The sequence below is a fragment of the Myxocyprinus asiaticus genome, chromosome 17 (genome assembly GCF_019703515.2).
Source record: "Myxocyprinus asiaticus isolate MX2 ecotype Aquarium Trade chromosome 17, UBuf_Myxa_2, whole genome shotgun sequence".
Taxonomy (NCBI): domain Eukaryota; kingdom Metazoa; phylum Chordata; class Actinopteri; order Cypriniformes; family Catostomidae; genus Myxocyprinus; species Myxocyprinus asiaticus.
In genome coordinates this window covers 44,024,073-44,040,531 of record NC_059360.1, presented here as the reverse complement: position 1 = coordinate 44,040,531, position 16,459 = coordinate 44,024,073, and the positions used below count along the sequence as shown (strand labels likewise).

The 16,459-nt window shown below is 37.1% G+C and overlaps 1 protein-coding gene across 3 annotated transcripts in view; it reads left to right on the top strand.

Annotated features, from left to right (window-relative positions):
• Positions 1-16,459, top strand: part of LOC127455490 (neuronal PAS domain-containing protein 3-like) — a 425,888-nt gene that overhangs the window by 90,793 nt on the left and 318,636 nt on the right. For 2 of the 3 annotated variants that reach the window (XM_051723438.1, XM_051723437.1), the window contains exon 2: positions 8,268-8,366. The exons of the other annotated variant lie outside the window; for it this stretch is intronic. In XM_051723438.1, coding sequence (XP_051579398.1) covers positions 8,268-8,366 — 99 coding nt within the window. The remainder of the gene's footprint in view (positions 1-8,267; positions 8,367-16,459) is intronic. 3 annotated transcript variants of the gene reach the window in all.

The window sequence follows — 16,459 nt, the reverse complement described above, 5'->3', positions numbered from 1 at the left end:
AGCCTGCCAAGGGTATGCAGTTCTCGCAGCACGCCTACACTGTTAAGAGCTGGGAGACACACAAACACACACACACTCTCGGTTTGAATCATTCACATTTCTCCTCTGGCACTTACAGCAAAGCATATGCGTGAGTGTCATTCACCTAATGTGAACTGAAACAGAGGCTGGGATTTGATTCCGTGCGCTGAAAACTCAGGCTGTCTTTAGCTGCATGTTGGCATGGGGCCGAGTGCAGCTTTGAGGCCTGAGGGTTATGGCTGAGAACAGACTTATAGAGCAGCAGTTATCAATGGGCTCATAATGACTTATCCTTGGCATTGGCTGGAAAAATATGGGACTATTATACAAATATTTTTCCAAGAAATAAAATTATAGAAGAAAGAGTGTCATGGTTGTTGCTTATTAGCAGGCGGACACGTAATCTTTGCCTGTAGAATACCCGTCAATCACAAAGTTCTAGACATTCCTTGCTTGTTCATTTTTATCAAATATTTCAGCTAGTTTGATTATAGTTTCAGCTGCCTATAAGATTGGCAAACACATCTGAACCATGTTTAAAGGTGAAGTCTGTAATTTTTCGATGACTTTCACCCAAACCAGTTTAACGTTTTAGAGACCCAAGCATAGAGATTGATGATATATTTTCTTGTTTCCTCCTTGATCGTGTTTTTAGTAAGCCACTGATGATAAAAAATCGTAATTTTTAAGCATATTTTGTTGTGGGGTAAATTTTGTGTGACTTCAGATTACAATGGCAGTTTATGGAAAAGTCTTGATTTTAAAATAAATGTTCCAGGTTCAATACAAATTAAGCTCAATTGACAGCATTTGTAGCATAATGTTGATTACCACAACAATATTTTCAACATGTCCCTCTTTTATAAAAAAAAAAAAAAAAAAAAAGAAGAAGAAGAAAAAATAAGCAAAAATCAGGGTTGCAGTAAGTTTCTTACAATTGGGGCCAGTCCATAAGCATTAAAATACACAGGGTTTCAAAAGTATAACCACAAGACATCAACAACACATATTAACATGATTTTAGTGTGATTAAATCTGCGTTTGACATGATTTTAGTGTGATAAAATTGCTTACAGGGTTTGCAGCATTGCGTCGTCATGGAAACAAAGTTGTATTATTGGATATAAGTCTACACTGATAAGGTTAGTAAGTGACTGTATAACACTAAAATCATGTTAACACATATTGTGTTTACATCTTGTGACTATATTTGGGAACCAATGTGTATTTTTACATTTATGGACTGGCCCCATTCACTTCCATTGTAAATGCCTTAATGTAACTGCAATTTTTGCTTTTTTAGGTCTCTCAGTGTTAATATTCAGAGACAACTAAAAAATAAAGCGATCTGGTTTGTTGACATTGGTTAATTCTGTGGCGCTATTAAAGCAGTGCTCTTTATTTGTGAGTGACCAATCCAGCCCGAGAAATATTGGCTCAACCAATGTAAGACAGAGGGAGTTTTCTGGTATCTGTTTGAAAACAGTGGTTATTTTGGGAATTATTTGCACCAAAGACTAACTAAAGACCTAACTAATGTTAGGCAAAATGTTTTTCCCCATTCACGCATCTTTTAAAATGAAAGTGAATAGTGACTGAGGCTTTCATTCTGCCTAACATCTCCGTTTGTGTTCCACGGAGGAAATAAATTCATATAAGTTTGGAATGTTGACAGAATACAGTCTCTTTAAGAGTAGGAACAAGTGGAACAATGGTTTGTCACTATTTCTAAGCGTGTGTGTGTGTGTGTGTGTGTGTATGACGGCACTCTTGTCCCTGTACCGCAGTGAATATCTCAGTCTGTCTGGTTTGATGTGGTGCAGCAGATTCTTCTTAATAATTTATTTGCGTAGCAGCACTTGGAACAGTCACTTTCTCTCACATACACACACACACACACACACGTCTAACCCTCACTACAACCAAAACACAACCACACAAAACTTTCTGCCTCAGTGTATTCTACAATCAAACACCAGCTGCAAACAGCCTACAGTTAGACTGATGAACTGAATTAACTGTCAGGAGAACTGTATATGTTGATTATTAACATTAATAATTAATAAGTAATTAATAAGTAATTTTGTAATCGAATACTCTAAAAAATTCAATGAACTATATGCATTAATAAAAAAAATTAAAAAAAACATTTGCACTCACCCGAAGCTTAGAAACATATAAACAAATGCTGATGCCATTAGGTTAATGCACATATATAGGCTAAACTCTGAGTCTACATAAAGGCCATTACATTTTTATCATTTCACATGTTATTATTCAGAAAAACAAGTGGGGAAAGTTGGCTTTTTATAAAATACGCTCTGCCCTTGTTTCGAGATCTAACGCACAAACACACATACAGGTCTGAAAAGCATCAGAGTTTCTCGTTCCGTTTAGCAGTTTCTTTACACCATAAAAGTAGATCCTTGTCCATTGGTTTGCATGACATCAACAAGAACCAAATATCAATAGAGTTTAATTCGATAAGTATCCAAATATTACAAGTATTGCTAGTACTACACTAGGCTTTGCTTTCAATCATCATATCTTCATATCTATCCAACACCTCAACGATAAACATCCATAGGGCCCCCTAGTGGACTCATTTGTATCTGCAAGATTTGGTGAGTGATTAAGAGGGAAGGTACATTATTTAGTGCTGCTCACAGCAGGCAAATGCGCAAAGAAAAATCAATTTGCGATATTCGAGTAGTGTTTTTAATAGTCGACTAGCTGGTGCAGAACAAGTACTCGAATAGTCGATTACTCGTGCACATCCCTACCCAGATTGCACACATACATCTAAGAGATGTCTGTTTAAGATCTTTTCATCTGGAAAGTTTCACAATCTGTTTAACATCTGCTAAACATCTTAAAAAGATCAGATTTATGAACATTCTAAATCATAATGTCTCAAAAATATCTGCTGAATGTCTAAAATCAATCAAATCTAATCACTGATCAACTCCTCAAATATCAAATATGGTGACATGTCAAAAATATCAAACCTCATTGGTGTGTTTGGTTCCGAGATGCGCAAGAACCAATGAAGTTTGATGTTACTGATGTGTCGTCATATTTTTTTTAGCTCTGTATATGAGCAAAGTGAATAAATAATAACAGAATATTCATTTTTGGGTTAACTAATCCTGTAAGCCTGTTGATATATCTGTATTACATAATTCCTTCAAAACGCCCTGGAGCCTAATAGGGCCCCTCAGTTTGAAAATCAATTGTATTCTCAGATAACAAGACATTTTTCTTTCTGTGTATTCTTGTGTGTCAGTTTTATGTCCAGGCAGACTAATCTGGCCCTTTTCTCTGTGAACGTGAGGTTAACTCTTTGGTCAGAGCCACTGGCCCCTGCACGCTAGATTTATTGTCTCAGTGATGGTAGTTGGTTTGTGGTCAGCACGTGAGTGGGGTACCGTGGGGACTGTGGATTGGTTGTGCATTATTGTAATGGACTCTTGCATGGGGAGAATTTACCTGTAAATGTCAATCACCCCACTCCTCTAGATGACATCGATAAAAGCCCCCGTAAATCACGCTGGGCGGCCCCTTCGCCCAGTCCAGCAGTCGATATTGCAGCCCAATAAACATGCCAGAGTGTCGTGGAACTCTGGCAAGTGTGTTTTCAAACAACCAGGACCAAGAAAAAGAGTGCTATGAAGACAAGCTTGTCCGTCACACACCATTGATGGGACTCATCTGTTTGGTCTTAGGCTGCTTTCAAACCTGGTACAATGGCTTGGTGGGTAGTTGGCATATAACATATTAAACCTAATCTCATGATAATCTCAAAATTATAGACTGACCCTAAACCTTAAACCTAAACCTAACCGATAATGTCATAAAAAGATGAAAAACACAATTGCTGAAGCAACCACGTCATTTTATGGTGCTTCTATAACACATTCAGCTCATGTGTCAACTCACATGCTCTTCAGGACTCATACCCCAGTCCTTTGCATCACAAGTGCAACACTCTACCAATTCAGCTATTGCGCAATTTGATTGTCTTTCAACAAGCTTGAAAATGTAGTTGACTATGTAATGCAAATGTTAAAATGTATTGCTGTCCTATAGTAAAAGTGTTTAGATGTTATAAGATAGCATTGTGTGAGGAACAGGGTGAAAAGTAGCTGTTCATGAACTGAACTGAATTTGTGTGAAAGTGAATAAAAGTCATTGTTGTAGCGCCTTTAGTGTTCATTTCACCAGGGAACTGCCTAGATACATACAAAGAGCCAAATAAAAATTATTTTGCAAAAATGTCAGTATAGTAATTTGTTTCTATAAAACCAGGTAGTTTATACTTCCTTGCTTTGAACATGAGTTCAATTCAACCCTGGTTGAAGAAGTCCTAGTATTTGGCTCCAAACCGCTGTAGTCTACATTCACACCATGAACGTGATCTCTACTGTGAGTTGAATTCCAAAAACCGCCAGCACACCAAACAACCAAACCGAACTCTGATGGCACACAGACTCGTATCTGGACCAAAATCTCTAGCATGAAATGCCCCTTACCTTTGTAGATTCTCAGCGTTTTCCATATAGGAAGTGTCTAGAGTTCTCTGTTTTTCATTTTTCTCCCAGAATGGGGTTTGATTTCTCATCATATTCTGTCTCCTGTCTCTTCTTGGGTCTCTCCGGATTCTATCGTTTGCGCAGCTGAGGGAAAATAAGGTGTTATTTTACGGGGTTATGACAGGTGTGCGTAGTGTTCCTGTGTTTGACTGACATGCTCTTCGTTTTGTGTGGATTGAGGGTCTCTGTGATCCGGCATAGGTCTGGTGTACATCGACACCGGCCTTCTATGTTTTTTCTTTGGTGAAACAGTGTTACGAACACTGTCGGAATACCAGAGAGGGAAGAATATTCTAGTCTACTGCCCTCCTCTACTCTACTCGTTGTCTTTCATGGCCTCTCTTTCTGCCGGCCCATTGGCACATCCATTCTGTTCTAACAACAGATGGTACGACATGGTATAGCCACAAGACGTAAACATTATATGTGTTAACATGCTTTTAGTGTCATAAAATCACTTACTAACCTTATCAGTGTAAAGTTATATCCATTACTGGGAATGCAGAATTTCATTCATCAAAGCTGTAATATTGGATATACATTTTTTATACTTTTCAATTAAAATAAAGGAGAGACGAGTCAAATTTGTTTTGTTGGAGTCAACATTATGCCACAAATTATTTTAATTTAACCTAACTTTTATTGAACCCGAAACATTCCTATAAATTGTTTTGCCATAGGTGATTTAAAGGGGTGAATTTAGTGTGGTGACAATAATTGTTAGACGGTTGGCATTCAAAACTCTATCTTACAAGCTACATTTCTAAATAAATGTATAAAGCACTAAACTACAAAGCTACAGCCTCAAAAACACTGCTTATGTACCAAATTCAACATATTCTAATACATTTTCAAGACAATTATTGTTGCAATTTTTCCTTAATTATGCAGCATCCATATGTGTCTGTTCATTTGTGATGACAAGGATAGTTTTGTGCAATAAAAGGTTAAAGTTGTTAAGCCTATTAATTTGCTGAATGTCTGTCAGTAACCCTATTAAAAGTTTATGCATTCTTGGATTCAGTCTGTGCAGATGGACGTCTTTTGTTTCTAATGTCTTGAGCCATGAATGCTGCATATTTAAGACATATTTAAGTGTCAGTATAAAAATAGATCAACTTTAAAAAATGTGTCTTGAGACCCCTGCTTTGTTTCATTCTGTTTTGCTCCATACAGCTGTTTTTGAATACAATAACGCATCCTAGGTGAATGCCCTATAAGAAAACATCTAATCTAGGTTTGGTCAAAAAAAACAAAAAAATCACAAGGGGATGTTCACACAGTACGTGTTCTTGCAAGAGAAAAAATCTAGACACAATGCAACAAAATGGAACAGAAACCGGGTGTCTAAAGACACGTTTTTAAAAGTTAAAATGCGCCGATCGTGGCACTAGATGTGTTGCAACATTAAGACGTCCATTTAGTTCATGTTTATTGAAAAACATTTCTGAAATAGTGCAAAAATGTGGTCTATATGAACGGCCCCTAATTATGCAGGTTCCAGTCAAACTAGTTGTTCAGACAACCCACCGACTAGTCAAGATTAAAAAGAAATAATTTTGCCCGCCCATCCCTAATATGAACGCTTGGAACAAACCAGCAGGAGAACATATCTGGTGAACATTCAGCTCGCCTGCAGCCTGAAAGATTGTCAGGGAGTCTCACAGGGCCTGGATTTAGCGTCTACAGGAAGTCAGACACGATGAGAAACCACAGTCCGGGTCAGCTGGGCTGTTTGTACGTGCACCCGAAGCAGCTCTGCTTACAAACCTGACACATTTTCAATCATATTGCTGATTCCCTGGAAATCACGGAAAGGCCACGTCGGAGCATTTTATGGAGTACAATGCACCAGATGGGGATTAGTTTTCCCAACATGTGCGGAAAAAGGTCTTTTTAAGGAGAATGCGTGGTGTAGAGGTAATATAGTCGTCTTTGAAAAATGGACCAAATCTTCTGCCACTGTCTGCAATATACAGTGCCTTTTACGGCCATGAAACAAAATCAAAATGGGCCTACATTGGGCCGTGGAGACATAGTGCTTTATGTGTGTGTTTGTGTGTGTGTTGGAGCGTTGTATGTGTAGATGTTTTCATTCAGTGGCGGTGGAATGGCATCACTCTCCATACCTGCTGGGAATTTATTGTGCCAAATGAATTGTGGCCTGCAAAAGTTTGTAAATTGCAAGGCATCAATCTAGCAGAGATAGAGAGAGAAACACGGTGACTCTCGCACCCGTCTGATATCAGTCCTTTGCTGTTAAAACCTCGCCTTTCAATTCCCCCCATTCATCCTCCAGCTACCTCCGGTGTTTAACAGCAATCATGAAGAGCCCTTAATGAATAAAAGCTCTTTAGCGTTCGAGTGCCGCAGATAAATGTGTGAACGAGAGTGTTTACACCGAGCAATTAGAACGCCACCCGTCATCTGTAGCGCATCACGGTGGAGACGAGCCAATCGTTTTGCCTTGAATCAATACCTCTGAAAATTTGTTTTGTTTTGAAAAATAAATACTACATTTTTAACATCAGTTCAGTCATGACAACTCTTTGAAAGATTTAGCATGTTAATATGGGTATGACAGATATTGGTTTTGGCGTACTAGATCTGCTACACTGTTGCTGCTGCAGAAGAGCAAGTACTGAGACTTGCTACTGCTAGAACATAGACATACTGAGTTAAGCATGTTGGCATGCTGCTGCATAATTAGACATAAACAGAATCCCCAAGCTTCACAAACGCATAACACAAAAAACAAAACCCCCCAAAACAAGCAGATCTACCGCCAAGACTTGTGTACTGCTGCTGCTCCGAAAAGCCTTGCAAACCGTGTGTATGCTAGCTACATGTGCCTTGGCCTGCTCAAAGGACCTATCAGCTTACACCATGTGAGCTTGACGTATCACATGTGAGCAAGCTGATTGGCTAACAGTTAACAAGTTCAAAGAACCTATCAGTTTGCGGCATTCAGTGTTTCATGCCTGAACTCCGTCATTTAATAAATATTCAACATTATATCCAGAGATTTGCAATGATTGAATGTGAGAGATGTACAGCTTGTAACGCATCAGTCCGAATTAATCGCAAATGTTTTATAAGTGCAAATACCATTTTTCTTGAGGAGTGAATCAAATTCAATAGAATCTTGTCTTTCCAAAAGAAACTTTTCAATAAAATAACATTATCTAGTTTAAATATTTCTTATACTGGTTTCTAACCTCATAAAAGAATAAAAGAAAATTCACTGATGTCTTATTCATTTTATAAATAAACACTTTATCGGCTTATACCATTTATTGGCTTTTGAGAATTCCAAAGTTTCTTCATGTAGGTTCATTCCCAACTGCTTTTTTCCCCATAATATTACTCTTGTAGTATTACATCAGATCTGAGCCATTATTTCATAAGACATTTTACTATTTAAATGTGTTATTTACTTATTTTGCCATGTGCCATTGGAACATCTCAATCCATATATTTCTTTATTACATTATCAAATGTACTGGATTTACTTTAAAAAAAAAATGTTTGACTCATCAAAGTTGTACTCATAATTGTTGATAGTGTGTGGTTGTTATGGGATGTTTGGGATGGGTCAGGGGCTGATGTCTCCTGCATTACGGCCGTTAAGAGCTTTTCCACGTTTTTCCACAGCGAGCCGTACTGGGAGAGGTCTGCTAATGCCAGCTCCTGTTCTGCCACTAGGCCCAAGACACTCCACCTTGGAGGGCAACAACATACCTCATCGCCATGGTAATCCATCCCTTCTCCCATGTCCCAATAGAGATCACAGATGAGATGTATTTCACAATACATATTGTTCCAAAACATCTTAAATTATTTAGTTTCTGAATTTAACATGTATTCCTTCATCATAAATGCATAAGAGGTTCATTTGTGCAGAATCAATTAAGAATATATAATTACCAAGTCATTTTCCACCCCACTGACAGTGACAAGATATCACTCTGAAATATGTTGTAGGTAAAACTGTACAAGATTTCCCAACTTTTCCATGAGTCTTCCAAAATGTATTTGCCCTGCATTCCACCAAAGTTTTAATAACACTGTCCTTGCTCTACCTGACAGAAACTGTGACTAGTAACTGTAGTTTCTGCCAGAATATCATTGTAACTACATTTATTGTTACTTCTGTAAAACTGTGGTAACTTGTTATATATTCATATAATGTCAGAATTATTGTAATATTTAATAACAGTTTCCGACTTAAAAACTGAAAATTCTGAATTTTATGAACGTTCCAACCTCTCTTGACCGTTTTGACATCAAACAAAAACAAACAAAATGGCAGTGGCTTAAACACTCAAAGGTAGCTGGGAAGCCACTTCTACACATATTTCTGTTTATTATTTAATTTTAAAATAGCAAGTGTTGCCTGGCTATAATAAATTACTTTATCTTGTTCTTCAATATTTGGCAAAAGGTAAATGTATGTAATAATACACAATGTTGGGGAAGTTGTATTACTACAATACCATAGTTTAACAATTAAATTAGTATTAAAACCAGAGTAACCATAAAATTGACCAACCTAGGGGCAGATTCACTATGAATGAATTGCACCTGCTAAAATCGCAGTGTTTTTGTGCGAGCTAACAGCGCTCCTTTAGTGCCCGATTCACTAAAGGAATTATGCAGAAATGCGCCCACAAAATATCTGCTGTACAAAATTTGCATGTGCAATTCTGATCTAGCGGTCCGATTCAGAGCACAATATAGCCGAGGATGCCACAGACCACCGTATTTGACCCACCCTGCCGGGACAGAACAGCATCAGTTTGATTCAGACACCTGAATCATCTTTTAAACATGCAGAATGTGTGCTTGACGACACCACGCATCTGGATATGCCAGGTTATAACACTCTTCAACATCATTTGATGATTATTTGATTAATTACTGCTGAAATTATCATTTGAAAATGTTCACAAACGTCTCTTTTAAATAAAATTCCTTTTACCGCCTACTTTCATTAGGCAGTAATTGTGCGATGTAAATTGAGTTTTGCGAATGAAGCGCAATCTTTAATGAGCCTAATTTATATAGAAAGGAGGCGTGTTTGCACGGAAAGTAATGACAGTGTCTTCATTTAAATATTGAAGATGCAACGCAATTTCAGTGCTGATTGTGCCCCGCTAAACATGATTGCGGGTGGTTAGTGAATAAGACGCAGGTATTTGCGCTGAAATACCAAACGCAAAAATGGTGCAACTGTTTAGTGAATCTGCCCCCTAGTCTCATAGAATGAATGTTACTATAAATATATTTTTACAAACTGACATTTACATGCCGAATTCTGAAAAACCTTGTCGGATTACGACACCATTTCACTCGCCTTTGTCGCCCCCTGTTGGAAATTTCACTAGGAAACTGTAGCTAAACGTGTAATGAAGTACGTAATTTTATTTTGCAAAAATGTTGCAACAGTCATATAATGTTCATAAGACCAGGCTGAAATATACTATGGTTACTACAGTCATAGTTACAACAATATTACTATAGTAAAACCATTGTTAATTTTCATAAGAGTTAAACAAATAAGAGGACAACATTAAATTGAACATACCGTATATTCATACTTAATAACATAAATAATATTTCACATCAAAAAAGAAGGGAAAGTCCCTTTAAGTCTACACGGAGTTCAAGTGAATAAGTGAAACATTCATGTGAGCTATTTCTGAAAGGTCCGAAAGAACCGATTCACTTCAATGATTTGGATTTTCCAGTGTTACATAAGAAAGTCAAGCTGTTTAGAAAAAGTAGCATTGTGACGATACATCGCTACTCGTTGGAAATTGTAGCTCGTTACAAGAAAAGCTACACTATTGTGAAAAAAGCTAAGCTACTTTAGTGCTACTGAAAACAACTGAAAAGTAGGTAAGTTAGTAGCGTTGCTACTTTTAGTTACCTGCTGCCCTACACTGGTAATAAAGCATTTTGCTGTCATTATGACAAACTCGAACACAAAGTGCTTCTATAGAACAAATCCTTTCTGAGTCTGAGGATGTGAATAACACAGAGTAGAATCTAGAGTTTCATAATTAAAGGATCAGTTCGCCGAAAAATGAAAAGTTTGTAATTTTTTACTCACCCCTATGTTGTTATAATCCTATATGACTTTCTATTTCTTAACACAAAGGGGGAATTTGTGAAAATATTTTGTTGGCAGTTTGTGGCAATTTATGGTGACCACCTCTTCAAACTTCAAAAGAACGCAAAAGTATAATTCTGAAGTCTAATAAATTATTCCATGAGACTCATGATTGTTATGAAAGCATACGATAAGGTTTGGTGAGAAACAAACTGAAATCTATTGTATTATTTAGTTAAAAAGTTCACTGACACACAGCCCCCTCGTGACATTGGGGTGTTCAAGTGAAAGCTTATTTTGTTTATCTAAAAAAAGGTCCTCCACAGCGATAGTGACAGCAGAACTCAACGCAGCCGCACACAAAACAGAGAACAGAACTTACTAAACATGTCTGAAGAGTTTGTAGTCGAAGAATTGATGCATTTCTATGCCCAGCCTTAATTTTTTGAACGGAGTACTTGGAAATCAAACAGAAACATAGAGGAGGCTACAGGCAGCCACAGTCACACCGTGTCCTAACCTGACAGAAAACGACACACGATAAAAGCTATATTCTCTATAGTAATCAGATTTTGTCCTTACCAGCATTGACGAGTGACAGTACATTCTATCGATAGCTTGTTTTCTATTTTTGGCATCTCGCAGTTAACTCCTGTTACTTTTGTGTGCAGCTGCGTGTGTTCTGCTGTTGCTGTCGCTGTGGAGGACCTGTTTTTAGATAAGCAATACAAGTTTTTGCTTGAACGCCCCAATGTCATTAGGGGGCTGCGTGAACTGCGCACAGGAGTTCAACAGTCAGTGAACATTTTCACTAAATAATACATTTGATTTTGGTTTGTTTCTCACCAAACCTTATCGTATGCTTTCATAACAATCATGAGTCTCATGGAATAATTTATTAGACTTCTGAATTATACTTTTGTGCTCTTTTGAAGCTTGAAGAGGTGGTCACCATAAACTGCCACTTTATGACATCACACATTTTTTTTTTCACAATTTCTCCCTTTGTTTTTATGAAAATGAAAGTAATTTAGGGTTATAACAATATAGGGGTGAGTAAACAATTACTGAATTTTTATTTTTGGGTGAACTATCCCTTTAACATTTCTAATGCTATTTTCAGACACGATGTGAACACAGCTTTGGTATTAGCCTCAACTGCCACCAAAAAAATAAATGAACCGAAATAGACTTTTAACTTAACTTAAGATTTTATCATTGATTTAAAAAGGTGCCATAATAATTTATTATTATTTTACAGTAGCAACAATAACTATAGTAACTATGCTATTTTGGCAGACATTACTGCTACTATAGTGATTTTTTTGTCAACTACTAGCCTTGAATTGTAAAATATACCAACGTTTTCAATATCCACAACAGAGATTTGCCACATGGATGTGTTTTCTTTCTATTGTTAGAAAGAAACTGGTCTTAGGTCGAGCAACATTGTGTTTTTTAAGTGCAGCGAGAAAACCGAGAGTGAGTATTTCCCCTCACATTTCACAAGCACATACTTAATTGATCAAAAACAAGTATTATTGCTTCTGAGCAACAGCAGCTCAAATAAATTATGCCACAGCAACAGAAATCCAATATGTAATAGGCTTAATAAGGCAAACCGTATAGCTTATAGCTCTGATAAATGATGCCCCTTTCTAGAAGTGCCCTTTATTGTGTCGGAAGCCCCTTGCTGATTTCAAACCTGTGAAGATAAAACAAGGCATCGTGGGAAGTGGAGTTTCACGTATTCCTCCGAGACCACGACTGGCGCAAAGTTTCCCAAGATATGCAGAGTCCTCTAAACGAAGTGTGTTTGAGAAAGTCTTTGTAGCATACGCAAACGCATTTGAGATATATGCTGCGCTGATTATGTGCGGGCGCCGCTTGATGGATTGGTAAGAAATGGAGGCACAGGGGCGCTGGGATTACTGTCACACTGACTAAAGAGGATTTATTTATCACATTCACAAAAAGCCTCGTCTAATAGCTCATCATGGGGTGTATTTAGAACTATTAGTACAACCACCCTCGGCTTCTGAAACACTACCTGCCAGTATGCATAACTCGAGACCTGCCTTTCCTGTCATCATTGTTTTCTTTCTCTATTTATGTCTCTCTTTTCGAATACACACACGCACACACGGGCACATGAGCTTTCTGTTCACGCTTTGATGCTTTAGGTATGGCGTAAAGCCACTAAATAGATTTTCACCTTTTTATTCCCCTTTGAAAGCGTTCCAGCGAACAAAAGCACAATGCCAACACCATCACCACGCCAACAGATTGGCATCCGATGCCCTCACTGTCCATTAAAGAGGCACATGCTTAAAAAGCCTGGGAATTATTTAAATAGGCCATATTCCACTCTTTTGTTGGCATTTTTTTGTATCATTGAAGCCCACTGATAACCTTAGTTGAGGTTTATTGCACCCAAAACAGACGTAATGTAGTTTTTCGTGACCATTTTTTTGCTCTAACTCTGACTTTTAAAGTTACACTGCAAAAAATGATTTTCAAGACAAGTATTTTTGTCTTGTTTTCCTGTAAAATTCTCTAAACATTCTTAAAACGTGATTTATTTGCTCGTCAAGCAAAATGGTATAAGATATAAAGTCTTGTTTTAAGATAAATCTGACAAAATTTTGTGAACTTTAGACTTAAAACAAGAAAAAAATTACAAATCTGCCAATGGGGTAAGCAAAATAAACTTGTTTTCCCTTTGAATTATGTTCAAATTTTTCTTACCCCATTGCTAAACATTTTTTTTTTCTTGTTTTAAGCATAAATCTCACTAAATTTGATTAGATTTATCTCAAAACAAGACTTAAAATCTTCTGCCAGTTTGCTTGTCAAGTAAATAAATCACGTTTTAAGAATGTTTAGATATTTTTACCGGAAAACTAGACAAAAATACATGTCTTGAAAATCATTTTCTGCAGTTTAACTTATACGTACAGGTTTCATGTAGTTTGGCTAGAAATGCACTGACATTTTTGTTGTTAAGGTGTTAGTTAAGTGATATTTTTCCTGTTAATTGAAATTCTTCACCTAGGAGAACTCGGCTAATTGAAGAGTGTTGATGATTGGTTAAAACTTATCGTCGATGTGGTTTGGATGTGACACTATTGATTTATTATTGATTTGCCAATGGGGTAAGAAAAATAAACTTAATTTCAAGGTAAAACAAGTTTTCTTTTTTCTTACATTTTGTTAAATTTATTTGAAAAATTGCTCCTTGAGTAAATGTATATTTATATTGTTCAAATATTTTTACTAGAAAACAAAACTAAAATACTTAGTAAGAAAATTATTATTATTATTATTACTACTACTATTACTTTCTTATTTTTTATTTTTATTTGCAGTGTAAGGTGGTTATAATAATTATAATTTATAATTTTATTATCACACATATACAGTGAAATTCTTTTTTTCACATATCCCAGCCAAGCTGGGGTCAGAGTGCAGGGTCAGCCATGATACGGCATCCCTGGAGCAGATAGGGTCAAGGGCCTTGCTCAAGGGCCCAACAGTGGCATCTTGGTGGTGCTGGGGCTTGAACCCCTGACCTTCTGATCAGTAACCCAGAGGCTTAACTGCTGTGCCACCACTGCCCCCTAAACTGGTTAGTTTGTGCAGGAGAAAAGAGTTTGGCTTCTTCCATCATATAAAGTAGGCTTTAGAATTAAAGAATTAGTTAATTACTAAATAACAATTTAGTAATTATTTACTAAGCCTTATGTTATGCAGTTGTTTTTGTCCAAAAGTGATGAATAACACCTTAAAAATAGTCCAAATGACTTGTGTGAGAAATTGAAAAAGAATTCAACAATTCTCCTCTTGTATTCAAGGAATATAAAGATAGAAATGCACTAAAATATCACCAATTCACACAACATTAAACGTTTCCCAAAGTCTAAGTGGGAGATTGACTAATTGAAAGAACTAGTCCCCACATAGGTTGCATATTCATTGCATTGGGCATTAAATCTCTTAAACTCTCATCATCCACAATATTAATCTGCCGGCAGACTGTGACTCTCCGCCTTCCTACAGCAATCGTGAAGCTGCGTTCATGATTCGTGTCAGAGTGTCAACACCAGTGTCGAGCGCCGCTTTGAACTCACCATGAAAAGCACTTGCAAACAAACACCTCTCATTCTGGGTTTTGGTGATAGTTAAGATTTGGTGTGCTTCTGTGGTAATTAAAATGCAGCTTACATAGGCTGAAAAATACTTGATTTTTATCACAAGGCCCATCTGGGCTTGTTTTGTACATCAAATAACACTATGAGCTCCTTTCTCCATCATTTTATCACTGACAGGGAAGTGCTGTCAGAGGTTATTTTATTTAATGAGATAACAACCTCTGCGGCTCTATCATAGGAGAGAGCGTAACAGTCAACTAGCGTTTTACGACAGTACCGCCCATAGAATGTCAATGGGACCACCGCATTATGCTGTTTTATGCTAAGCTTTTAGGCTCCATTTGGTAGAAGTATATACATTGTATAGTAGTTCAAAATATTTTTTTAAACTATGTGTTTCATAAACAATCCGACAGTAATGAATAGCTCTTGCTTTGTTTCTGAAAGTAAGGAAAACCTAAAAATGTTATTCAGTAACTGCTCCGACTGATTCCGTGAGTCATTCAGTGAAGATTTCATCTGATTCAGAGTCTGAATTCAAACCGGTAACTCAGGAGTTTGTGAACTATTCATTAAAAGAATGGGATCAAAAGAGTCATTTGAATCGGACTACACTGGTCACGCTGTGTTTTTGCATGGAGCCCGCGAGCTTATGCAATACAGGAACCTTTTATTCCATTGCATTTAATTTTGATCGCATGATCGCAACTCTGAAAAAAAAATGTTTTTTCAAAAGAATTTATTTTGTAGTGGATTCAATAGCGGCGCTGTTGATTTAGTAGTGGCAAAGCACTGCTGCTGGAAAGCAGCACATGAAACACTAGTACCAATTTTCTCTATAAAAAAAAAATACACATAGTGAACTCTTTGTATTTATGAAAAAAAAAAAAAAAATCCCATAAGATATTAATTAATTATCTCCTCACACTTTTGAACATACACTAAAGTCAATCATTTTAGTTATACTCATTTTATACATCTTTTTTCTTAAAGTCTAATTTTAATTAGGTACTTTAAGTGATACTGTACAACAGATGCAGTGGCTGTCTGGTTTGGTCACTGTGAGGTGTGCTTATGGATCTCAGGCTGATGAATTCCAGCAGGGTTGTTTAGTTTAAGTGCTGTTTGATTTGGGAATGCCAGGCAGACTGAAATTGAGATAAATGGCTGTGTAGAGTGGGATGGCCACCTCTCTTTCCAGTGAGGGGCCAGTATGGTCCGCAGCGGGACCAAGGGTCTGCCGCACACCTGTCTCTACTCGTTACGGAGTCTGGTGCTCACAGAGAGACCTGCTCTCCTTTATCAAGGCTTATTGGGACCTTTGGCACCATAAACATTAAGACATGCAGAGCGATTGAGTCGTGCACCTCCGTTAGATGTACATACACACACACACACATTATATATTCTATCAGTCTAAAACCTGATGGACTAAACTAGAACTGAATTCAACTAAACAGTTGGAACAGAATACTTTTGGTAAAATGTCCTTTAGAGTGACAGGGAGCCATAGGGTTGCACTATTTTGTCATATATTTGCCAAAGATTTAGATAAAAGTAGCCTGATCTCATGAAAATTA